The following is a 19117-nucleotide window of genomic DNA, read 5'->3' as shown; positions in this document are numbered from 1 at the left end:
ACCCCCGGCAGAAGTATCCGCACCAGACCCCCGGAAGAAGTATCGGCACCAGACCCCCGGAAGAAGTATCCGCACCAGATCCCCGGAAGAAGTATCCGCACCAGACCCCCGGCAGAAGTATCCGCACCAGATCCCTAGCAGAAGCATTGGCACCAGACCCCCGGCAGAAGTATTGGCACCAGACCCCCGGCAGAAGTATCCGCACCAGACCCCCGGAAGAAGTATCCGCACCAGACCCCGGCAGAAGTATCCGCACCAGACCCCCGGCAGAAGTAACTGCACCAGACCCCCGGCAGAAGTATCCACACCAGACTCCCGGCAGAAATATCCGCACCAGACCCCCGGCAGAAGTATCCGCACCAGACCCCCGGAAGAAGTATCGGCACCAGACCCCCGGCAGAGGTATCGGCACCAGACCCCCGGCAGAAGCATTGGCACCAGACCCCCGGCAGAAGCATTGGCACCAGACCCCCGGCAGAAGTATCGGCACCAGCCCCCCCCGGAAGAAGTATTGGCACCAGACCCACGGCACAAGTATTGGCACTAGACCCCGGCAGAAGTATCGGCACCAGACCCAGCAGAAGTATAGGCACCAGACCCAGCAGAAGTATAGGCACCAGACCCCTGGCAGAAGTATCAGCACTAGACCCCCCGGAAGAAGTATCGGCACCAGACCCCCCCCGGAAGAAGTATTGGCACCAGACCCCCGGAAGAAGTATCTGCACCAGACCCCCGGAAGAAGTATCCGCACCAGACCACCGGCAGAAGTATCCGCACCAGACCCACGGCAAAAGTATCAGCACCAGACCCCCGGCAGAAGCATTGGCACCAGACCCCGGCAGAAGCATTGGCACCAGCCCCCCGGCAGAAGTATCGGCACCAGACCCCCGGCAGAGGTATCGGCACCAGACCCCCCCCGGAAGAAGTATTGGCACCAGACCCCCCGGCAGAAGTATTGGCACCAGACCCCCCCGGAAGAAGTATTGGCACCAGACCCACGTCACAAGTACTGGCACTAGACCCCGGCAGAAGTATCGGCACCAGACCCAGCAGAAGTATAGGCACCAGACCCAGCAGAAGTATAGGCACCAGACCCCCGGCAAAAGTATCAGCACTAGACCCCCGGAAGAAGTATCGGCACCAGACCCCCGGAAGAAGTATCGGCACCAGACCCCCGGCAGAGGTATCCGCACCAGACCCCCGGCAGAAGTATCCGCACCAGACCCCCGGAAGAAGTATCGGCACCAGACCCCCGGAAGAAGTATCCGCACCAGATCCCCGGAAGAAGTATCCGCACCAGACCCCCGGCAGAAGTATCCGCACCAGATCCCTAGCAGAAGCATTGGCACCAGACCCCCGGCAGAAGTATTGGCACCAGACCCCCGGCAGAAGTATCCGCACCAGACCCCCGGTAGAAGTATCCGCACCAGACCCCGGCAGAAGTATCCGCACCAGACCCCCGGCAGAAGTAACTGCACCAGACCCCCGGCAGAAGTATCCACACCAGACTCCCGGCAGAAATATCCGCACCAGACCCCCGGCAGAAGTATCCGCACCAGACCCCCGGAAGAAGTATCGGCACCAGACCCCCGGCAGAGGTATCGGCACCAGACCCCCGGCAGAAGCATTGGCACCAGACCCCCGGCAGAAGCATTGGCACCAGACCCCCGGCAGAAGTATCGGCACCAGCCCCCCCCGGAAGAAGTATTGGCACCAGACCCACGGCACAAGTATTGGCACTAGACCCCGGCAGAAGTATCGGCACCAGACCCAGCAGAAGTATAGGCACCAGACCCAGCAGAAGTATAGGCACCAGACCCCTGGCAGAAGTATCAGCACTAGACCCCCCGGAAGAAGTATCGGCACCAGACCCCCGGAAGAAGTATCGGCACCAGACCCCCGGCAGAGGTATCCGCACCAGACCCCCGGCAGAAGTATCCGCACCAGACCCCCGGAAGAAGTATCGGCACCAGACCCCCGGAAGAAGTATCCGCACCAGATCCCCGGAAGAAGTATCCGCACCAGACCCCCGGCAGAAGTATCCGCACCAGATCCCTAGCAGAAGCATTGGCACCAGACCCCCGGCAGAAGTATTGGCACCAGACCCCCGGCAGAAGTATCCGCACCAGACCCCCGGAAGAAGTATCCGCACCAGACCCCGGCAGAAGTATCCGCACCAGACCCCCGGCAGAAGTAACTGCACCAGACCCCCGGCAGAAGTATCCACACCAGACTCCCGGCAGAAATATCCGCACCAGACCCCCGGCAGAAGTATCCGCACCAGACCCCCGGAAGAAGTATCCGCACCAGACCCCCGGCAGAGGTATCGGCACCAGACCCCCGGCAGAAGCATTGGCACCAGACCCCCGGCAGAAGCATTGGCACCAGACCCCCCCGGAAGAAGTATTGGCACCAGACCCACGGCACAAGTATTGGCACTAGACCCCGGCAGAAGTATCGGCACCAGACCCAGCAGAAGTATAGGCACCAGACCCAGCAGAAGTATAGGCACCAGACCCCTGGCAGAAGTATCAGCACTAGACCCCCCGGAAGAAGTATCGGCACCAGACCCCCCCCGGAAGAAGTATTGGCACCAGACCCCCGGAAGAAGTATCTGCACCAGACCCCCGGAAGAAGTATCCGCACCAGACCACCGGCAGAAGTATCCGCACCAGACCCACGGCAAAAGTATCAGCACCAGACCCCCGGCAGAAGCATTGGCACCAGACCCCCGGCAGAAGCATTGGCACCAGTCCCCCGGCAGAAGTATCGGCACCAGACCCCCGGCAGACGTATCGGCACCAGACCCCCGGCAGACGTATCGGCACCAGACCCCCGGCAGAGGTATCGGCACCAGACCCCCCCGGAAGAAGTATTGGCACCAGACCCCCCGGCAGAAGTATTGGCACCAGACCCCCCCGGAAGAAGTATTGGCACCAGACCCCCGGCAGAAGTATTGGCACCAGACCCCCGGCAGAAGTATCGGCACAAGACCCCCGGCAGAAGTATCCGCACCAGACCCCCGGAAGAAGTATCCGCACCAGACCCCCGGAAGAAGTATCAGCACCAGACCCCCGGCAGAAGCATTGGCACCAGACACCCGACAGAAGTATCGGCACCAGACCCCCGGAAGAAGTATCTGCACCAGACCCCCGGAAGAAGTATCTGCACCAGACCCCCGGAAGAAGTATCCGCACCAGACCCCCGGCAGAAGTATCCGCACCAGACCCACGGCAGAAGTATCAGCACCAGACCCCCGGCAGAAGCATTGGCACCAGACCCCCGGCAGAAGCATTGGCACCACTCCCCCGGAAGAGGTATCGGCACCAGACCCCCGGCAGAAGCATTGGCACCAGACCCCCGGCAGAAGTATCGGCACCAGACCCCCGGCAGACGTATCGGCACCAGACCCCAGCAGAAGTATCGGCACCAGACCCCCGGCAGAGGTATCGGCACCAGACCCCCCCGGAAGAAGTATTGGCACCAGACCCCCCGGCAGAAGTATCGGCACCAGCCCCCCCGGAAGAAGTATTGGCACCAGACCCACGGCACAAGTATTGGCACTAGACCCCGGCAGAAGTATCGGCACCAGACCCAGCAGAAGTATAGGCACCAGACCCAGCAGAAGTATAGGCACCAGACCCCCGGCAGAAGTATCAGCACAAGACCCCCGGAAGAAGTATCGGCACCAGACCCCCCCCGGAAGAAGTATTGGCACCAGACCCCCGGCAGAAGTATTGGCACCAGACACCCGGCAGAAGTATCGGCACCAGACACCCAGCAGAAGTATCGGCACCAGACCCCGGCAGACAATGAGGAACTTCCCGCTGCTCTTCATTCCTGTGAATCACAAGGGGTTTCTCGCAGATGAACAGATAAAATAGGTTCATGACCGCACAGCGGAGACTGCAGAGACGCCGGGACCGAAAACGCTGAGAGAGCGGCCAACAGAAGATATATATGAATATAACCAAAAAGTGGAACATTTTTGAGTCACCCTCATATATTACACCATGGAACTCCCAGCACAGAAAGCACAAAAAGGGAGAGCCAGGCAGGGACGTAACAAGAGGGGTGCACAGACAACACACACGGGGCCACCGCCACGACTCCACCCAACATAAAACACGGAGTGGGGAAACGGCATAACAATACCATCACATAGAAGTATTACACCCTGTACTCCAGAGCTGCGCTCACTATTCTGCTGGTGCAGTCACTGTGTACATACATTACATTACTGATCCTGAGTTACCTCCTGTATTATCCTCCAGAGCTGCACATTACATTACATTACACTACATTACATTTCCTGATTATTCTTGTGCGGTGATCCAGGCGGAGGCCGCGGCATGGAGCAGATGCCGGATCTCCGCTGATGAGGTTCAGGTGGTCTCCCCTACATGTGGCGGCACAGGACGCTTGGTGTCTGGGGGTCTCATCCCTGCAGCAGACCACCCCGCGACTGTCTCCAGCCGCGAGATGAAAATAACCCAACACATATTACCAGCCAAAGGCACAATGACGGCAGAGCAGACAGCGCTGTGCAGAGGCAGAATGGAGCCGTCAGTCACCCCCCGGCCCCCCACCATCAGACGCAGGCCTAATAACAGCAGCCTCATTAACTCCGCATTGTCAGGAAACGTTGCCCCAAATGAGACTCTGAGCAGGAAGCTCGGGACCGCCAGAAGCCACATCACAATCATCAGGAGCAACATGTGCAGCAGCCTGCAGGAGGGGGGCAGAGGGTGCGGACCCCAGAGTGTGAGCAGCAGTATAGTATAGGGGCAAAACATACTGACACTACAATATTCACTGAGCGTCATACATGTAGAAGTACAGCTCTGAAGGCAGACATAGAAAAATGTTGCAGACTAAAAAGCTTTCACAAATACAAGTGTTAAAGGGAATCCATTATAGTGAGCGCAGCTCTGGAGTGTAATACAGGAGGTAACTCAGGATCAGTAATGTAATGTATGTACACAGTGACTGCACCAGCAGAATAGTGAGTGCAGCTCTGGAGTATATACAGGAGGTAACTCAGGATCAGTAATGTAATGTATGTACACAGTGACTGCACCAGCAAAATAGTGAGTGCAGCTCTGGAGTATATACAGGAGGTAGCTCAGGATCAGTAATGTATGTACACAGTGACTGCACCAGCAGAATAGTGAGTGCAGCTCTGGAGTATAATACAGGAGGTAACTCAGGATCAGTAATGTAATGTATGTACACAGTGACTGCACCAGCAGAATAGTGAGTGCAGCTCTGGAGTATAATACAGGAGGTAACTCAGGATCACAGCTATCAGTATTTTTCTTGGCAGAAGTGGAGGTTTAGGGCTGTGATTATTGGTCAGTTGCACCCTTGATGTTTTCAGGGTAAAGTGTCATGTACCGTCATCAGCTTACTACAACTTCTCTTCTTAGGTAACAATCTCACCCATCCCCTGTAGACTGTGAGCCCTCGCGGGCAGTGTCCTCTCTTCTCCTGTACTCTCACCCATCCCGTGTAGACTGTGAGCCCTCGCGGGCAGGGTCCTCTCTCCTCCTGTAGACTGTGAGCCCTCGCGGGCAGGGTCCTCTCTCCTCCTGTAGACTGTGAGCCCTCGCGGGCAGGGTCCTCTCTCCTCCTGTAGACTGTGATCCCTCGTGAGCAGAGTCCTCTCTCCTCCTGTAGACTGTGATCCCTCGTGAGCAGAGTCCTCTCTCCTCCTGTAGACTGTGATCCCTCGTGAGCAGAGTCCTCTCTCCTCCTGTAGACTGTGATCCCTCGTGGGCAGAGTCCTCTCTCCTCCTGTACTCTCACCCCTTCCCTAAAGACTGTGAGCCCTCGTGGGCAGTATCCTCTCTCCTCTTGTAGACTGTGAGCCCTCGTGGGCAGGGTCCGCTCTCCTTCTGTACCCTCACCCATCCCCTGTAGACTGTGAGCCCTCGCGGGCAGTGTCCTCTCTTCTCCTGTACTCTCACCCATCCCGTGTAGACTGTGAGCCCTCGCGGGCAGGGTCCTCTCTCCTCCTGTAGACTGTGAGCCCTCGCGGGCAGGGTCCTCTCTCCTCCTGTAGACTGTGAGCCCTCGCGGGCAGGGTCCTCTCTCCTCCTGTAGACTGTGATCCCTCGTGAGCAGAGTCCTCTCTCCTCCTGTAGACTGTGATCCCTCGTGAGCAGAGTCCTCTCTCCTCCTGTAGACTGTGATCCCTCGTGAGCAGAGTCCTCTCTCCTCCTGTAGACTGTGATCCCTCGTGGGCAGAGTCCTCTCTCCTCCTGTACTCTCACCCCTTCCCTAAAGACTGTGAGCCCTCGTGGGCAGTATCCTCTCTCCTCTTGTAGACTGTGAGCCCTCGTGGGCAGGGTCCGCTCTCCTTCTGTACCCTCACCCATCCCCTGTAGACTGTGAGCCCTCGTGGGCAGGGTCCTCTCTCCTCCTGTACCCTCACCCATCCCCTATAGACTGAGCCCTCGTGGGCAGGGTCTTCTCTCCTCCTGTACCCTCACCCATCCCCTGTAGACTGTGAGAACTCACGGGCAGAGTCCTCTCTCCTCCTGTAGACTGTAAGCCCTCGCGGGCAGTGTCCTCTCTCCTCCTGTACCCTCACCCCTTTCCTGTAGACTGTGATCCCTCGTGGGCAGAGTCCTCTCTCCTGTACTCTCACCCCTTCCCTAAAGACTGTGATCCCTCGCGGGCAGGGTCCTCTCTTCTCCTGTACCCTCACCCCTTCCTTGTAGACTGTGATCTGTCACGGGCAGGGTCCTCTCTCCTCCTGTACCTTCATCAATCCCCTGTAGTCTGTGAGCCCTTGTGGGCAGTGTCCTCTCTCCTCCTGTACCCTCATCCATCCCCTGTAGTCTGTGAGCCCTTGCGGGCAGTGTCCTCTCTCCTCCTGTACCCTCACCCATCCCCTGTAGACTGTGAGCCCTCGTGGGCAGGGTCCTCTCTCCTCCTGTATTCTCACCCATCCCCTGTAGACTGTGAGCCCTTGCGGGCAGTGTCCTCTCTCCTCCTGTACCCTCATCCATCCCCTGTAGACTGTGAATCCTCACGGGCAGGGTCCTCTCTCTCCCTGTATCCTTACCCCTTCCATGTAGACTGTGAGCACTCACAGGCAGAGTCCTTTCTCCTCCTGTACCCTCACCCATCCCGTGTAGACTGTGAGCACTCACGGGCAGAGTCCTCTCTCCTCCTGCAAACTGTGATCCCTCACGGGCTGGGTCCTCTCTCCTCCTGTACCCTCACCCCTTTCCTGTAGACTGTGAACCCTCGTGAGCAGAGTCCTCTCTTCTCCTGTACTCTCACCCCTTCCCTAAAGACTGTGATCCCTCGTGAGCAGAGTCCTCTCTCCTCCTGTACTCTCACCCCTTCCCTAAAGACTGTGATCTCTCGCGGGCAGGGTCCTCCCTCCTCCTGTGCCCTCACCCCTTCCTTGTAGACTGTGATCTGTCACGGGCAGGGTCCTCTCTCCTCCTGTAGACTGTGATTCCTCGTGAGCAGAGTCCTCTCTCCTCCTGTACCCTCACCCATCCACTGTAGACTGAGCCCTCATGGGCAGGGTCTTCTCTCCTCCTGTACCCTCACCCATCCCCTGTAGACTGTGAGAACTCACGGGCAGAGACCTCTCTCCTCCTGTAGACTGTGAGCCCTCGCGGGCAGTGTCCTCTCTCCTCCTGTACCCTCACCCCTTTCCTGTAGACTGTGATCTCTCGTGGGCAGAGTCCTCTCTCTTCCTGTACTCTCACCCCTTCCCTAAAGACTGTGATCCCTCGCGGGCAGGGTCCTCTCTTCTCCTGTACCCTCACCCCTTCCTTGTAGACTGTGATCTGTCACGGGCAGGGTCCTCTCTCCTCCTGTACCCTCATCCATCCCCTGTAGTCTGTGAGCCCTTGTGGGCAGTGTCCTCTCTCCTCCTGTACCCTCACCCATCCCCTGTAGACTGTGAGCCCTCGTGGGCAGGGTCCTCTCTCCTCCTATATTCTCACCCATCCCCTGTAGACTGTGAGCCCTTGCGGGCAGTGTCCTCTCTCCTCCTGTACCCTCATCCATCCCCTGTAGACTGTGAATCCTCACGGGCAGGGTCCTTTCCCCTCTGTATCCTTACCCCTTCCATGTAGACTGTGAGCACTCACAGGCAGAGTCCTCTCTCCTCCTGTACCCTCACCCATCCCGTGTAGACTGTGAGCCCTCGCGGGCAGTGTCCTCTCTCCTCCTGTACTCTCAGCCATCCCGTTTAGACTGTGAGCACTCACGGGCAGAGTCCTCTCTCCTCCTGCAAACTGTGATCCCTCACGGGCTGGGTCCTCTCTCCTCCTGTACTCTCACCCCTTCCCTAAAGACTGTGATCCCTCGTGGGCAGAGTCCTCTCTCCTCCTGTACTCTCACCCCTTCCCTAAAGACTGTAATCTCTCGCGGGCAGGGTCCTCTCTCCTCCTGTGCCCTCACCCCTTCCTTGTAGACTGTGATCTCTCATGGGCAGGGTCCTCTCTCCTCCTGTAGACTGTGATTCCTCGTGAGCAGAGTCCTCTCTCCTCCTGTACCCTCACCCATCCCCTGTACACTAAGCCCTCGTGGGCAGGGTCTTCTCTCCTCCTGTACCCTCACCCATCCCCTGTAGACTGTGAGAACTCACGGGCAGAGTCCTCTCTCCTACTGTAGACTGTGAGCCCTCGCGGGCAGTGTCCTCTCTCCTCCTGTACCCTCACCCCTTTCCTGTAGACAGTGATCCCTCGTGGGCAGAGTCCTCTCTCCTCCTGTACTCTCACCCCTTCCCTAAAGACTGTGATCCCTCGCGGGCAGGGTCCTCTCTTCTCCTGTACCTTCACCCCTTCCTTGTAGACTGATCTGTCACGGGCAGGGTCCTCTCTCCTCCTCTACCCTCATCCATCCCCTGTAGTCTGTGAGCCCTTGTGGGCAGTGTCCTCTCTCCTCCTGTACCCTCACCCATCCCCTGTAGACTGTGAGCCCTCGTGGGCAGGGTCCTCTCTCCTCCTGTATTCTCACCCATCCCCTGTAGACTGTGAGCCCTTGCGGGCAGTGTCCTCTCTCCTCCTGTACCCCCATCCATCCCCTGTAGACTGTGAATGCTCACGGGCAGGGTCCTTTCCCCTCTGTATCCTCATCCATCCCCTGTAGACTGTGAATCCTCACGGGCAGGGTCCTCTCTCCCCCTGTATCCTTACCCCTTCCATGTAGACTGTGAGCACTCACAGGCAGAGTCCTCTCTCCTCCTGTACCCTCACCCATCCCGTGTAGACTGTGAGCCCTCGCGGGCAGTGTCCTGTCTCCTCCTGTACCCTCACCCATCCCGTGTAGACTGTGAGCACTCACGGGCAGAGTCCTCTCTCCTCCTGCAAACTATGATCCCTCACGGGCTGGGTCCTCTCTCCTCTTGTACCCCCACCCCTTTCCTGTAGACTGTGAACCCTCGTGAGCAGAGTCCTCTCTCCTCCTGTACTCTCACCCCTTCCCTAAAGACTGTGATCCCTCGTGGGCAGAGTCCTCTCTCCTCCTGTACTCTCACCCCTTCCCTAAAGACTGTGATCTCTCGCAGGCAGGGTCCTCTCTCCTCCTGTGCCCTCACCCCTTCCTTGTAGACTGTGATCTGTCACGGGCAGGGTCCTCTCTCCTCCTGTAGACTGTGATTCCTCGTGAGCAGAGTCCTCTCTCCTCCTGTACTCTCACGCCTTCCCTAAAGACTGTGATCCCTCGCGGGAAGGGTCCTCTCTACTCCTGTACCCTCACCCATCCCCTGTAGACTGTGAGCCCTCGCGGGCAGAGTCCTCTCTACTCCTGTAGACTGTGAACCCTCATGGGCAGGGTCCGCTCTCCTCCTGTAGACTGTGAGCCCTCGCGTCAGGGTCCACTCTCCATCTATAGACTGTGAAACCTCGCGTCAGGGTCCACTCTCCTCCTGCAGACTGTGAACCCTCGCGTCAGGGTCCACTCAACTCCTGTAGACTGTGAGCCCTCGCGGGCAGGGTCCTCTCTCCTCCTGTAGACTGTGAGCCCTCGTGGGCAGGGTCCACTCTCCTCCTGTAGACTGTGAGCCTTCGCGGGCAGGGTCCTCTCTACTCCTGTAGACTGTGAGCCCTCGTGGGCAGGGTCCACTCTCCTCCTGTAGACTGTGAGCTCTCGCGGGCAGAGTCCTCTCTACTCCTGTAGACTGTGAACCCTCATGGGCAGGGTCCGCTCTCCTCCTGTAGGCTGTGAGCTCTCGCGTCAGGGTCCACTCTCCTCCTATAGACTGTGAAACCTCGCGTCAGGGTCCACTTTCCTCCTGCAGACTGTGAACCCTCGCGTCAGGGTCCACTCTCCTCCTGTAGACTGTGAGCCCTCACGGGCAGGGTCCTCTCTACTCCTGTAGACTGTGAGCCCTCGTGGGCAGGGTCCACTCTCCTCCTGTAGACTGTGAGCCCTCGCGTCAGGGTCCACTCTCCTCCTGTAGACTGTGAGCCCTCGCGGGCAGGGTCCTCTCTCCTCCTGTAGACTGTGATGCCTCGTGGGCTGGGTCCTCTCTCCCCCTGTATCCTTACCCCTTCCATGTAGACTGTGAGCACTCACGGGCAGAGTCCTCTCTCCTCCTGCAAACTGTGATCCCTCACGGGCTGGGTCCTCTCTCCTCCTGTACCCTCACCCCTTTCCTGTAGACTGTGAACCTTCGTGAGCAGAGTCCTCTCTCCTCCTCTACTCTCACCCCTTCCCTAAAGACTGTGATCCCTCGTGGGCAGAGTCCTCTCTCCTCCTGTACTCTCACCCCTTCCCTAAAGACTGTAATCTCTTGCGGGCAGGGTCCTCTCTCCTCCTGTGCCCTCACCCCTTCTTTGTAGACTGTGATCTGTCACGGGCAGGGTCCTCTCTCCTCCTGTAGACTGTGATTCCTCGTGAGCAGAGTCCTCCCTCCTCCTGTACCCTCACCCATCCTCTGTAGACTGAGCCCTCGTGGGCAGGGTCTTCTCTCCTCCTGTACCCTCACCCATCCCCTGTAGACTGTGAGAACTCACGGGCAGAGACCTCTCTCCTCCTGTAGACTGTGAGCCCTCGCGGGCAGTGTCCTCTCTCCTCCTGTACCCTCACCCATCCTGTGTAGACTGTGAGCACTCACGGGCAGAGTCCTCTCTCCTCCTGCAGACTGTGATCCCTCACGGGCTGGGTCCTCTCTCCTCCTGTATCCTCACCCCTTTCCTGTAGACTGTGAACCCTCGTGAGCAGAGTCCTCTCTCCTCCTGTACTCTCACCCCTTCCCTAAAGACTGTGATCCCTCATGGGCAGAGTCCTCTCTCCTCCTGTACTCTCACCCCTTCCCTAAAGACTGTGATCTCTCGCGAGCAGGGTCCTCTCTCCTCCTGTGCCCTCACCCCTTCCTTGTAGACTGTGATCTGTCACGGGCAGGGTCCTCTCTCCTCCTATAGACTTTGATTCCTCGTGAGCAGAGTCCTCTCTCCTCCTGTACTCTCACCCCTTCCCTAAAGACTGTGATCCCTCGCGGGCAGGGTCCTCCCTCCTCCTGTACCCTCACCCATCCCCTGTAGACTGTGAGCCCTCGCGTCAGGGTTCACTCTCCTCCTGTAGACTGTGAGCCCTCGAGGGCAGGGTCCTCTCTCCTCCTGTAGACTGTGATGCCTCGTGGGCTGGGTCCTCTCTCCTCCTGTACCCTCACCCCTTTCCTGTAGACTGTGATCTCTCGTGGGCAGAGTCCTCTCTCCTCCTGTACTCTCACCCCTTTCCTAAAGATTATGATCCCTCGCGGGCAGGGTCCTCTCTTCTCCTGTACACTCACCCCTTCCTTGTAGACTGTGATCTGTCACGGGCAGGGTCCTCTCTCCTCCTGTACCCTCATCAATCCCCTGTAGTCTATGAGCCCTCGCGGGCAGTGTCCTCTCTCCTCCTGTACCCTCACCCATCCCCTGTAGACTGTAAGCCCTCGTGGGCAGGGTCCTCTCTCCTCCTGAACCCTCACCCATCCCCTGTAGACTGTGAGCCCTCATGGGCAGGGTCCTCTCTCCTCCTGTACCCTCACCCATCCCCTGTAGACTGAGCCCTCGTCGACAGGGTCTTCTCTCCTCCTGTACCCTCACCCATCCCCTGTAGACTGTGAATCCTCACGGGCAGGGTCCTCTCCCCTCTGTATCCTCATCCATCCCCTGTAGACTGTGAATCCTCACGGGCAGGGTCCTCTCTCCCCCTGTATCCTTACCCCTTCCATGTAGACTGTGAGCACTCACAGGCAGAGTCCTCTCTCCTCCTGTACCCTCACCCATCCCGTGTAGACTGTGAGCCCTCGCGGGCAGTGTCCTCTCTCCTTCTGTACTCTCACCCATCCCGTGTAGACTGTGAGCACTCACGGGCAGAGTCCTCTCTCCTCCTGTACCCTCACCCCTTCCCTAAAAACTGTATAAAGACTGTAATCTCTCGCGGGCAGGGTCCTCTCTCCTCCTGTGCCCTCACCCCTTCCTTGTAGACTGTGATCTGTCACGGGCAGGGTCCTCTCTCCTCCTGTAGACTGTGATTCCTCGTGAGCAGAGTCCTCTCTCCTCCTGTACCCTCACCCATCCCCTGTAGACTGAGCCCTCGTGGGCAGGGTCTTCTCTCCTCCTGTACCCTCACCCATCCCCTGTAGACTGTGAATCCTCACGGGCAGGGTCCTCTCCCCTCTGTATCCTCATCCATCCCCTGTAGACTGTGAATCCTCACGGGCAGGTTCCTCTCTCCCCCTGTATCCTTACCCCTTCCATGTAGACTGTGAGCACTCACAGGCAGAGTCCTCTCTCCTCCTGTACCATCACCCATCCCATGTAGACTGTGAGCCCTCGCGAGCAGTGTCCTCTCTCCTCCTGTACCCTCACCCATCCCATGTAGACTGTGAGCACTCACGGGCAGAGTCCTCTCTCCTCCTGTAGACTGTGAACCCTCGCGGGCAGAGCCCTCTCTACTCCTGTACACTGTGAGCCCTCATGGGCAGAGTCCGCTCTCCTCCTGTAGACTGTGAGCCCTCGCGTCAGGGTCCACTCTCCTCCTGTAGACTGTGAAACCTCGCGTCAGGGTCCACTCTCCTCCTGCAGACTGTGAACCCTCGCGTCAGGGTCCACTCTCCTCCTGTAGACTGTAAGCCCTCGCGGGCAGGGTCCTCTCTCCTCCTATAGACTGTGAGCCTTCGTGGGCAGGGTCCACTCTCCTCCTGTAGACTGTGAGCCCTCGCGGGCAGGGTCCTCTCTCCTCCTGTAGACTGTGAGCCCTCGCGTCAGGGTCCACTCTTCTCCTGTAGACTGTGAGCCCTCGCAGGCAGGGTCCTCTCTCCTCCTGTAGACTGTGAGCCCTCGCGGGCAGGGTCCACTCTCCTCCTGTACACGGTGAGCCCTCGCGTCAGGGTCGACTCTCCTCCTGTACCTGTCTGTGCCTTACATTCTTTATGATTGTTGTCTATGAATGCCCCTTTTTCATATGTAATAGTGCCATGGAATAAATAGTGCTATGATAATGATGAGCACACACGCTGTGCACATGGGGTGCAGCACACACGCTGTGCACATGGGGTGCAGCACACACGCTGTGCACATGGGGTGCAGCACACACAGGCCGGATATTCAGGAGACAGAATAGTATGGGACATTTGGAGAAGACGAGGGATGAGACGCACAAGGGTGAGTGTTGGTGCGGAGGGGTGGACTCGGTTCTCATGCACTTGTAGTACGTCATGCAGGATCGTGCACAGCCGCTGCGTCCCTTACCTGCGGGGAACTGCTTACTCTTGCGGGGCGAGCGCGGCTGCCTCTGGTAGGGGTCGCTGGCTCCATAGAGATGCACGGTCCCCATGCTGAGCAGGATGCTCTTCTGAATGTAATCCACCACAGCCAGGCCATTACAGTTCCCGAAGGCAACTCTGAAACAGTGCGGAGGATACAGGTGATCAACCGGGATCTGTGCAGCATCAGCACCGCATGAACTACACCAGAACAGCCACAGGTGATCACCCGGGATCTGTGCAGCATCAGCACAGCATGATCTACACCAGAACAGCCACAGGTGATCACCCGGGATCTGTGCAGCATCAGCACAGCATGATCTACACCACAACAGCCACAGGTGATCACCCGGGATCTGTGCAGCATCAGCACAGCATGATCTACACCATGAATAAGCGACCATAATCCATTGCGAAACGTACGTCGGGTCCTCCACGTGGAGCACTCCTTCCTGCAGGCTCTGGTTACCGGCGTCCCAGGTATCACTGCTGATTGTTTGCTAACTGACACTGGGCGATCAGCACAAGCATAGGCTTTGGGCGTACATCCGGTTGGCATTGTGCACTGGCGTCCTAGGTATCATTGCTGCTTTTTCTGTTAGCTGCTTATTTGGCAATTTTTTTAGGCTTAAGCATTTGGACGTACATCCGGTCATTTTGTACTTTGTACCGGCGTCCTAGGCAATAACGCTGACTTTTTGCCAGCTGTACATTCAGCGATCAGCCCCTGCTCTTTGGACTTACATCCGGTCATCATTGCCTGCTTTTTCATCGCTCACCATCTGCAGGTGTTTGTGGACCAGGCGCCCAGGTTGTTACTTCTTTGACCTTTATTTTTAGCCGTTGTTTCGGCTTTCACTCTTTAGGTCATCTGTTTTAGGGCGTTCATTAGGTTCACTCTCACCTGTATATCCACTGTACCATTCTTTTGTACCAATCGTATTTATTGTCAATATGGTATTATAACTGTGTCTTATGGAAAAATGCAAAAAAATTCTTTTAATATATTTGTTCTAATAAAAAATCACCTTTTAACTTTGTACCTTTAAAACTCCTTGTCCTCCTTGTTTTCATGCCTATTGGTATGGGTTCAGCACCTTTCATTGTACTGTTGTTGACCCTATTTTGTTAAGCAATGTGCCGTAAGCTTTTTTGTTTAATCACAACAGCCAGAGGTGATCACCCGGGATCTGTGCAGCATCAGCACAGCATGATCTACACCACAACAGCCACAGGTGATCACCCGGGATCTGTGAGGAGCGATCTGTGGATGGGATCGGTGCGGCAGCGTCTATGTGTATGAGCAGATTCAGAGAAGAATGTAACACTAATGTATTCACATTATAGACCCTGCTGATTTCCCTCCACACCCGCGGGTGACACGGCCGAGGCTGCGGCACATCCTCAGATATGGAGGCCACGTGTCAGCTCCTCACCATCCCGTGGCTGGGTGGCCGCTCCTTAATATTACCGCACAGAGAGGTCAGCGAGGATAGACGTGATAGCGAGACTTTTCATGCTCATACACGTGTGTAATGGGTATGAGGTTATCATTTTGCACCCTCCTTTTGACCCCCCCGAATATCTGAGATAAGTAATGAACGCGTCAACAATCATCTATGTAAATATATATGTAGGCTATGTGTAATAATGAGAAATGACACAAGGAAATACACTCCCGTTAAAAGGTTTGCGGTCACCAGACAATTTTATCTTTTCCATGAAGAATCCTACTTTTAGTTACAAATGAGCTGCATAATGAATAGAGAATCTCGTGCAGACAGTGACGAGGTCAGAAATAAGGATCGTTACTCGAAATAATAATTTTCTCTTCACACTTTACTTTTGTCAAATGAAGTTTCCTTTGCAGCAATTCCAGCATTGCAGAGTTTTGCATTCTAGCTGTTAATTTGCTTAACCTTTACAGCACCAAAGCAAACCCAGACCATCACATGACCTCCACCATGCTTGACAGAAGGCGTCAGGCAGTCTTCCAGCATCTTTTCAGTTGTTCTGTGTCTCACAAATGTTCTTCTGTGGGATCCAAACACCTCAATCTTGGATTCGTCTGTCCATAACACTTTTTTCCAATCTTCCTCTGTCCAGTGTCTGTGTCCTTTTGCCCATATTAATCTTTTTCTTTTAGTAGCCAGTCTCAGATATGGCTTTTTCTTTGCCCCTCTGCTCTGAAGGCCGGCATCCCGGAGTCGCCTCTTCACTGTAGACGGTGACACTGGCGTTTTGTGGGTACTATGTAATGAAGCTGCCAGTTGAGGACCTGTGAGGCGTGGATTTCTCACACTAGAGACTGTAATGTACTGGTCTTGTTGCTCAGTTGTGCAGCGCGGCCTCCACTTCTCTCTACTCTGGTTACAGCCTGTTTGTGCTCTCCTCTGAAGGGAGTAGTACACACCGTTGTAGGAAATCTTCAGTTTCTTGGCAATTTCTCGCATGGAATATCCTTCATTTCTAAGAACAAGAATAGACTGTCGAGTTTCACATGAAAGTTCTCTTTTTCTGTCCATTTTGAGAGTTTAATGGAATCAACAAATGTAAAGCTCCAGATTCTCAACTAGCTGAAAGGAAGGTCAGTTTTATAGCTTCTCTAATCAGCAAAACTGTTTTCAGCTGTGCTAACATACTTGCACAAGGGTTTTCTAAACATCCATTAGCCTTCTAACAGTTCGCAAACACAATGATCCATTAGACACTGGAATGATGGTTGTTGGAAATGGGCCTCTATACACCTATGTAGATGATGCATTAAAAACCAGCGACAATAGTCATTTACCACATAACAATGTATAGAGGGGATTTCTGTGTAAGTTAATGTTAGTTTCATTGAAAAAAAATGTGTTTTTCTTTCAAAAATAAGGAAATATCTAAGTGACCCTAAACTTTTGAACGGTAGTGTATTGTAATAATTAGTACATTCTCCTTTGTTGATGATGAAGCTTCAAGACGCCTCCTGTATGGAGACATTAGTCGCCCGCATTGCTCAGGTGGATTTTGGTCCATTCTTCCGCACACACTCCTCACATCCTGTATGGAGACACTAGTCGCCTGCATTGCTCAGGTGGATTTTGGTCCATTCTTCCGCACACACTCCTCACATCCTGTATGGAGACACTAGTCGCCTGCATTGCTCAGGTGGATTTTGGTCCATTCTTCCGCACACACTCCTCACATCCTGTATGGAGACATTAGTCGCCCGCATTGCTCAGGTGGATTTTGGTCCATTCTTCCGCACACACTCCTCACATCCTGTATGGAGACACTAGTCGCCTGCATTGCTCAGGTGGATTTTGGTCCATTCTTCCGCACACACTCCTCACATCCTGTATGGAGACACTAGTTACCTGCATTGCTCAGGTGGATTTTGGCCCATTCTTCCGCACACACTCCTCACATACTGTATGGAGACACTAGTCGCCTGCATTGCTCAGGTGGATTTTGGGCCATTCTTCCGCACACACTCCTCACATCCTGTATGGAGACACTAGTCGCCTGCATTGCTCAGGTGGATTTTGGCCCATTCATCCGCACACACTCCTCACATCCTGTATGGAGACACTAGTTGCCCGCATTGCTCAGGTGGATTTTGGTCCATTCTTCCGCACACACTCCTCACATCCTGTATGGAGACACTAGTCACCTGCATTGCTCAGGTGGATTTTGGTCCATTCTTCCGCACACACTCCTCACATCCTGTATGGAGACACTAGTCGCCTGCATTGCTCAGGTGGATTTTGGCCCATTCTTCCGCACACACTCCTCACATCCTGTATGGAGACACTAGTCACCTGCATTGCTCAGGTGGATTTTGGTCCATTCTTCCGCACACACTCCTCACATCCTGTATGGAGACACTAGTCGCCTGCATTGCTCAGGTGGATTTTGGCCCATTCTTCTGCACACACTCCTCACATCTTGTATGGAGACACTAGTCACCTGCATTGCTCAGGTGGATTTTGGTCCATTCTTCCGCACACACTCCTCACATCCTGTATGGAGACACTAGTCACCTGCATTGCTCAGGTGGATTTTGGCCCATTCTTCCGCACACACTCCTCACATCCTGTATGGAGACACTAGTCACCTGCATTGCTCAGGTGGATTTTGGCCCATTCTTCTGCACACACTCCTCACATCCTGTATGGAGACACTTGTCACCTGCATTGCTCAGGTGGATTTTGGCCCATTCTTCTGCACACACTCCACATCCTGTATGGAGACACTAGTCATCTGCATTGCTCAGGTGGATTTTGGCCCATTCTTCCGCACACACTCCTCACATCCTGTATGGAGACACTAGTCGCCTGCATTGCTCAGGTGGATTTTGGCCCATTCTTCCGCACACACTCCTCACATCCTGTATGGAGACACTAGTCGCCTGCATTGTTCAGGGGGATTTTGGCCCATTCTTCTGCACACACTCCTCACATCCTGTATGGAGACACTAGTCGCCTGCATTGCTCAGGGGGATTTTGGCCCATTCATCCGCACACACTCCTCACATCCTGTATGGAGACGCTAGTTACATGCATTGCTCAGGTGGATTTTGGCCCATTCTTCCGCACACTCTCCTCACACCCTGTATGGAGACACTAGTCGCCTACGATGCTAAGGTGGATTTTGGCCCATTCTTCTGCACACACTCCTCACATCCTGTATGGAGACACTAGTCGCCTGCATTGCTCAGGTGGATTTTGGCCCATTCTTCCGCACACACTCCTCACATCCTGTATGGAGACACTAGTCGCCTGCATTGCTCAGGTGGATTTTGGCCCATTCTTCTGCACACACTCCTCACATCCTGTATGGAGACACTAGTCACCTGCATTGCTCACGTGGATTTTGGCCCATTCTTCCGCACACACACTCCTTAAATCCTGTATGGAGACACTAGTCGCCTGCATTGCTCAGGGGGATTTTGGCCCATTCTTCCACACACACTCCTCACATCCTGTATGGGGACAATAGTCATCTGCATTGCTCAGGTGGATTTTGGCCTATTCGTCCACACACACACTCCTCACATCCTGTATGGAGACACTAGTCGCCTGCATTGCTCAGGTGGATTTTGGCCTATTCGTCCACACACACACTCCTCACATCCTGTATGGAGACACTAGTCACCTGCATTGCTCAGGTGGATTTTGGCCCATTCGTCCGCACACACTCCTCACATCCTGTATGGAGACACTAGTCACCTGCATTGCTCAGGTGGATTTTGGCCCATTCTTCCGCACACACTCCTCACATCCTGTATGGAGACACTAGTCACCTGCATTGCTCAGGTGGATTTTGGCCCATTCTTCCGCACACACTCCTCACATCCTGTATGGAGACACTAGTCGCCTGCATTGCTCAGGTGGATTTTGTCCA

At 55.3% G+C, this 19117-nt stretch overlaps 1 protein-coding gene across 9 annotated transcripts in view; it reads right to left on the bottom strand.

The window, feature by feature from the left end:
* STXBP5L (syntaxin binding protein 5L) overlaps positions 1 to 19117 on the bottom strand; it is a 419668-nt gene that overhangs the window by 119933 nt on the left and 280618 nt on the right. For all 9 annotated transcript variants that reach the window (XM_075334850.1, XM_075334854.1, XM_075334852.1 and 6 more), the window contains one exon: positions 13716 to 13867. In XM_075334850.1, coding sequence (XP_075190965.1) covers positions 13716 to 13867 — 152 coding nt within the window. The remainder of the gene's footprint in view (positions 1 to 13715; positions 13868 to 19117) is intronic.

Source organism: Anomaloglossus baeobatrachus, chromosome 2 (genome assembly GCF_048569485.1).
Source record: "Anomaloglossus baeobatrachus isolate aAnoBae1 chromosome 2, aAnoBae1.hap1, whole genome shotgun sequence".
NCBI lineage: Eukaryota > Metazoa > Chordata > Amphibia > Anura > Aromobatidae > Anomaloglossus > Anomaloglossus baeobatrachus.
Note: the sequence above shows the minus strand (reverse complement) of the source record. Positions and strands in the feature narration are given on the sequence as shown.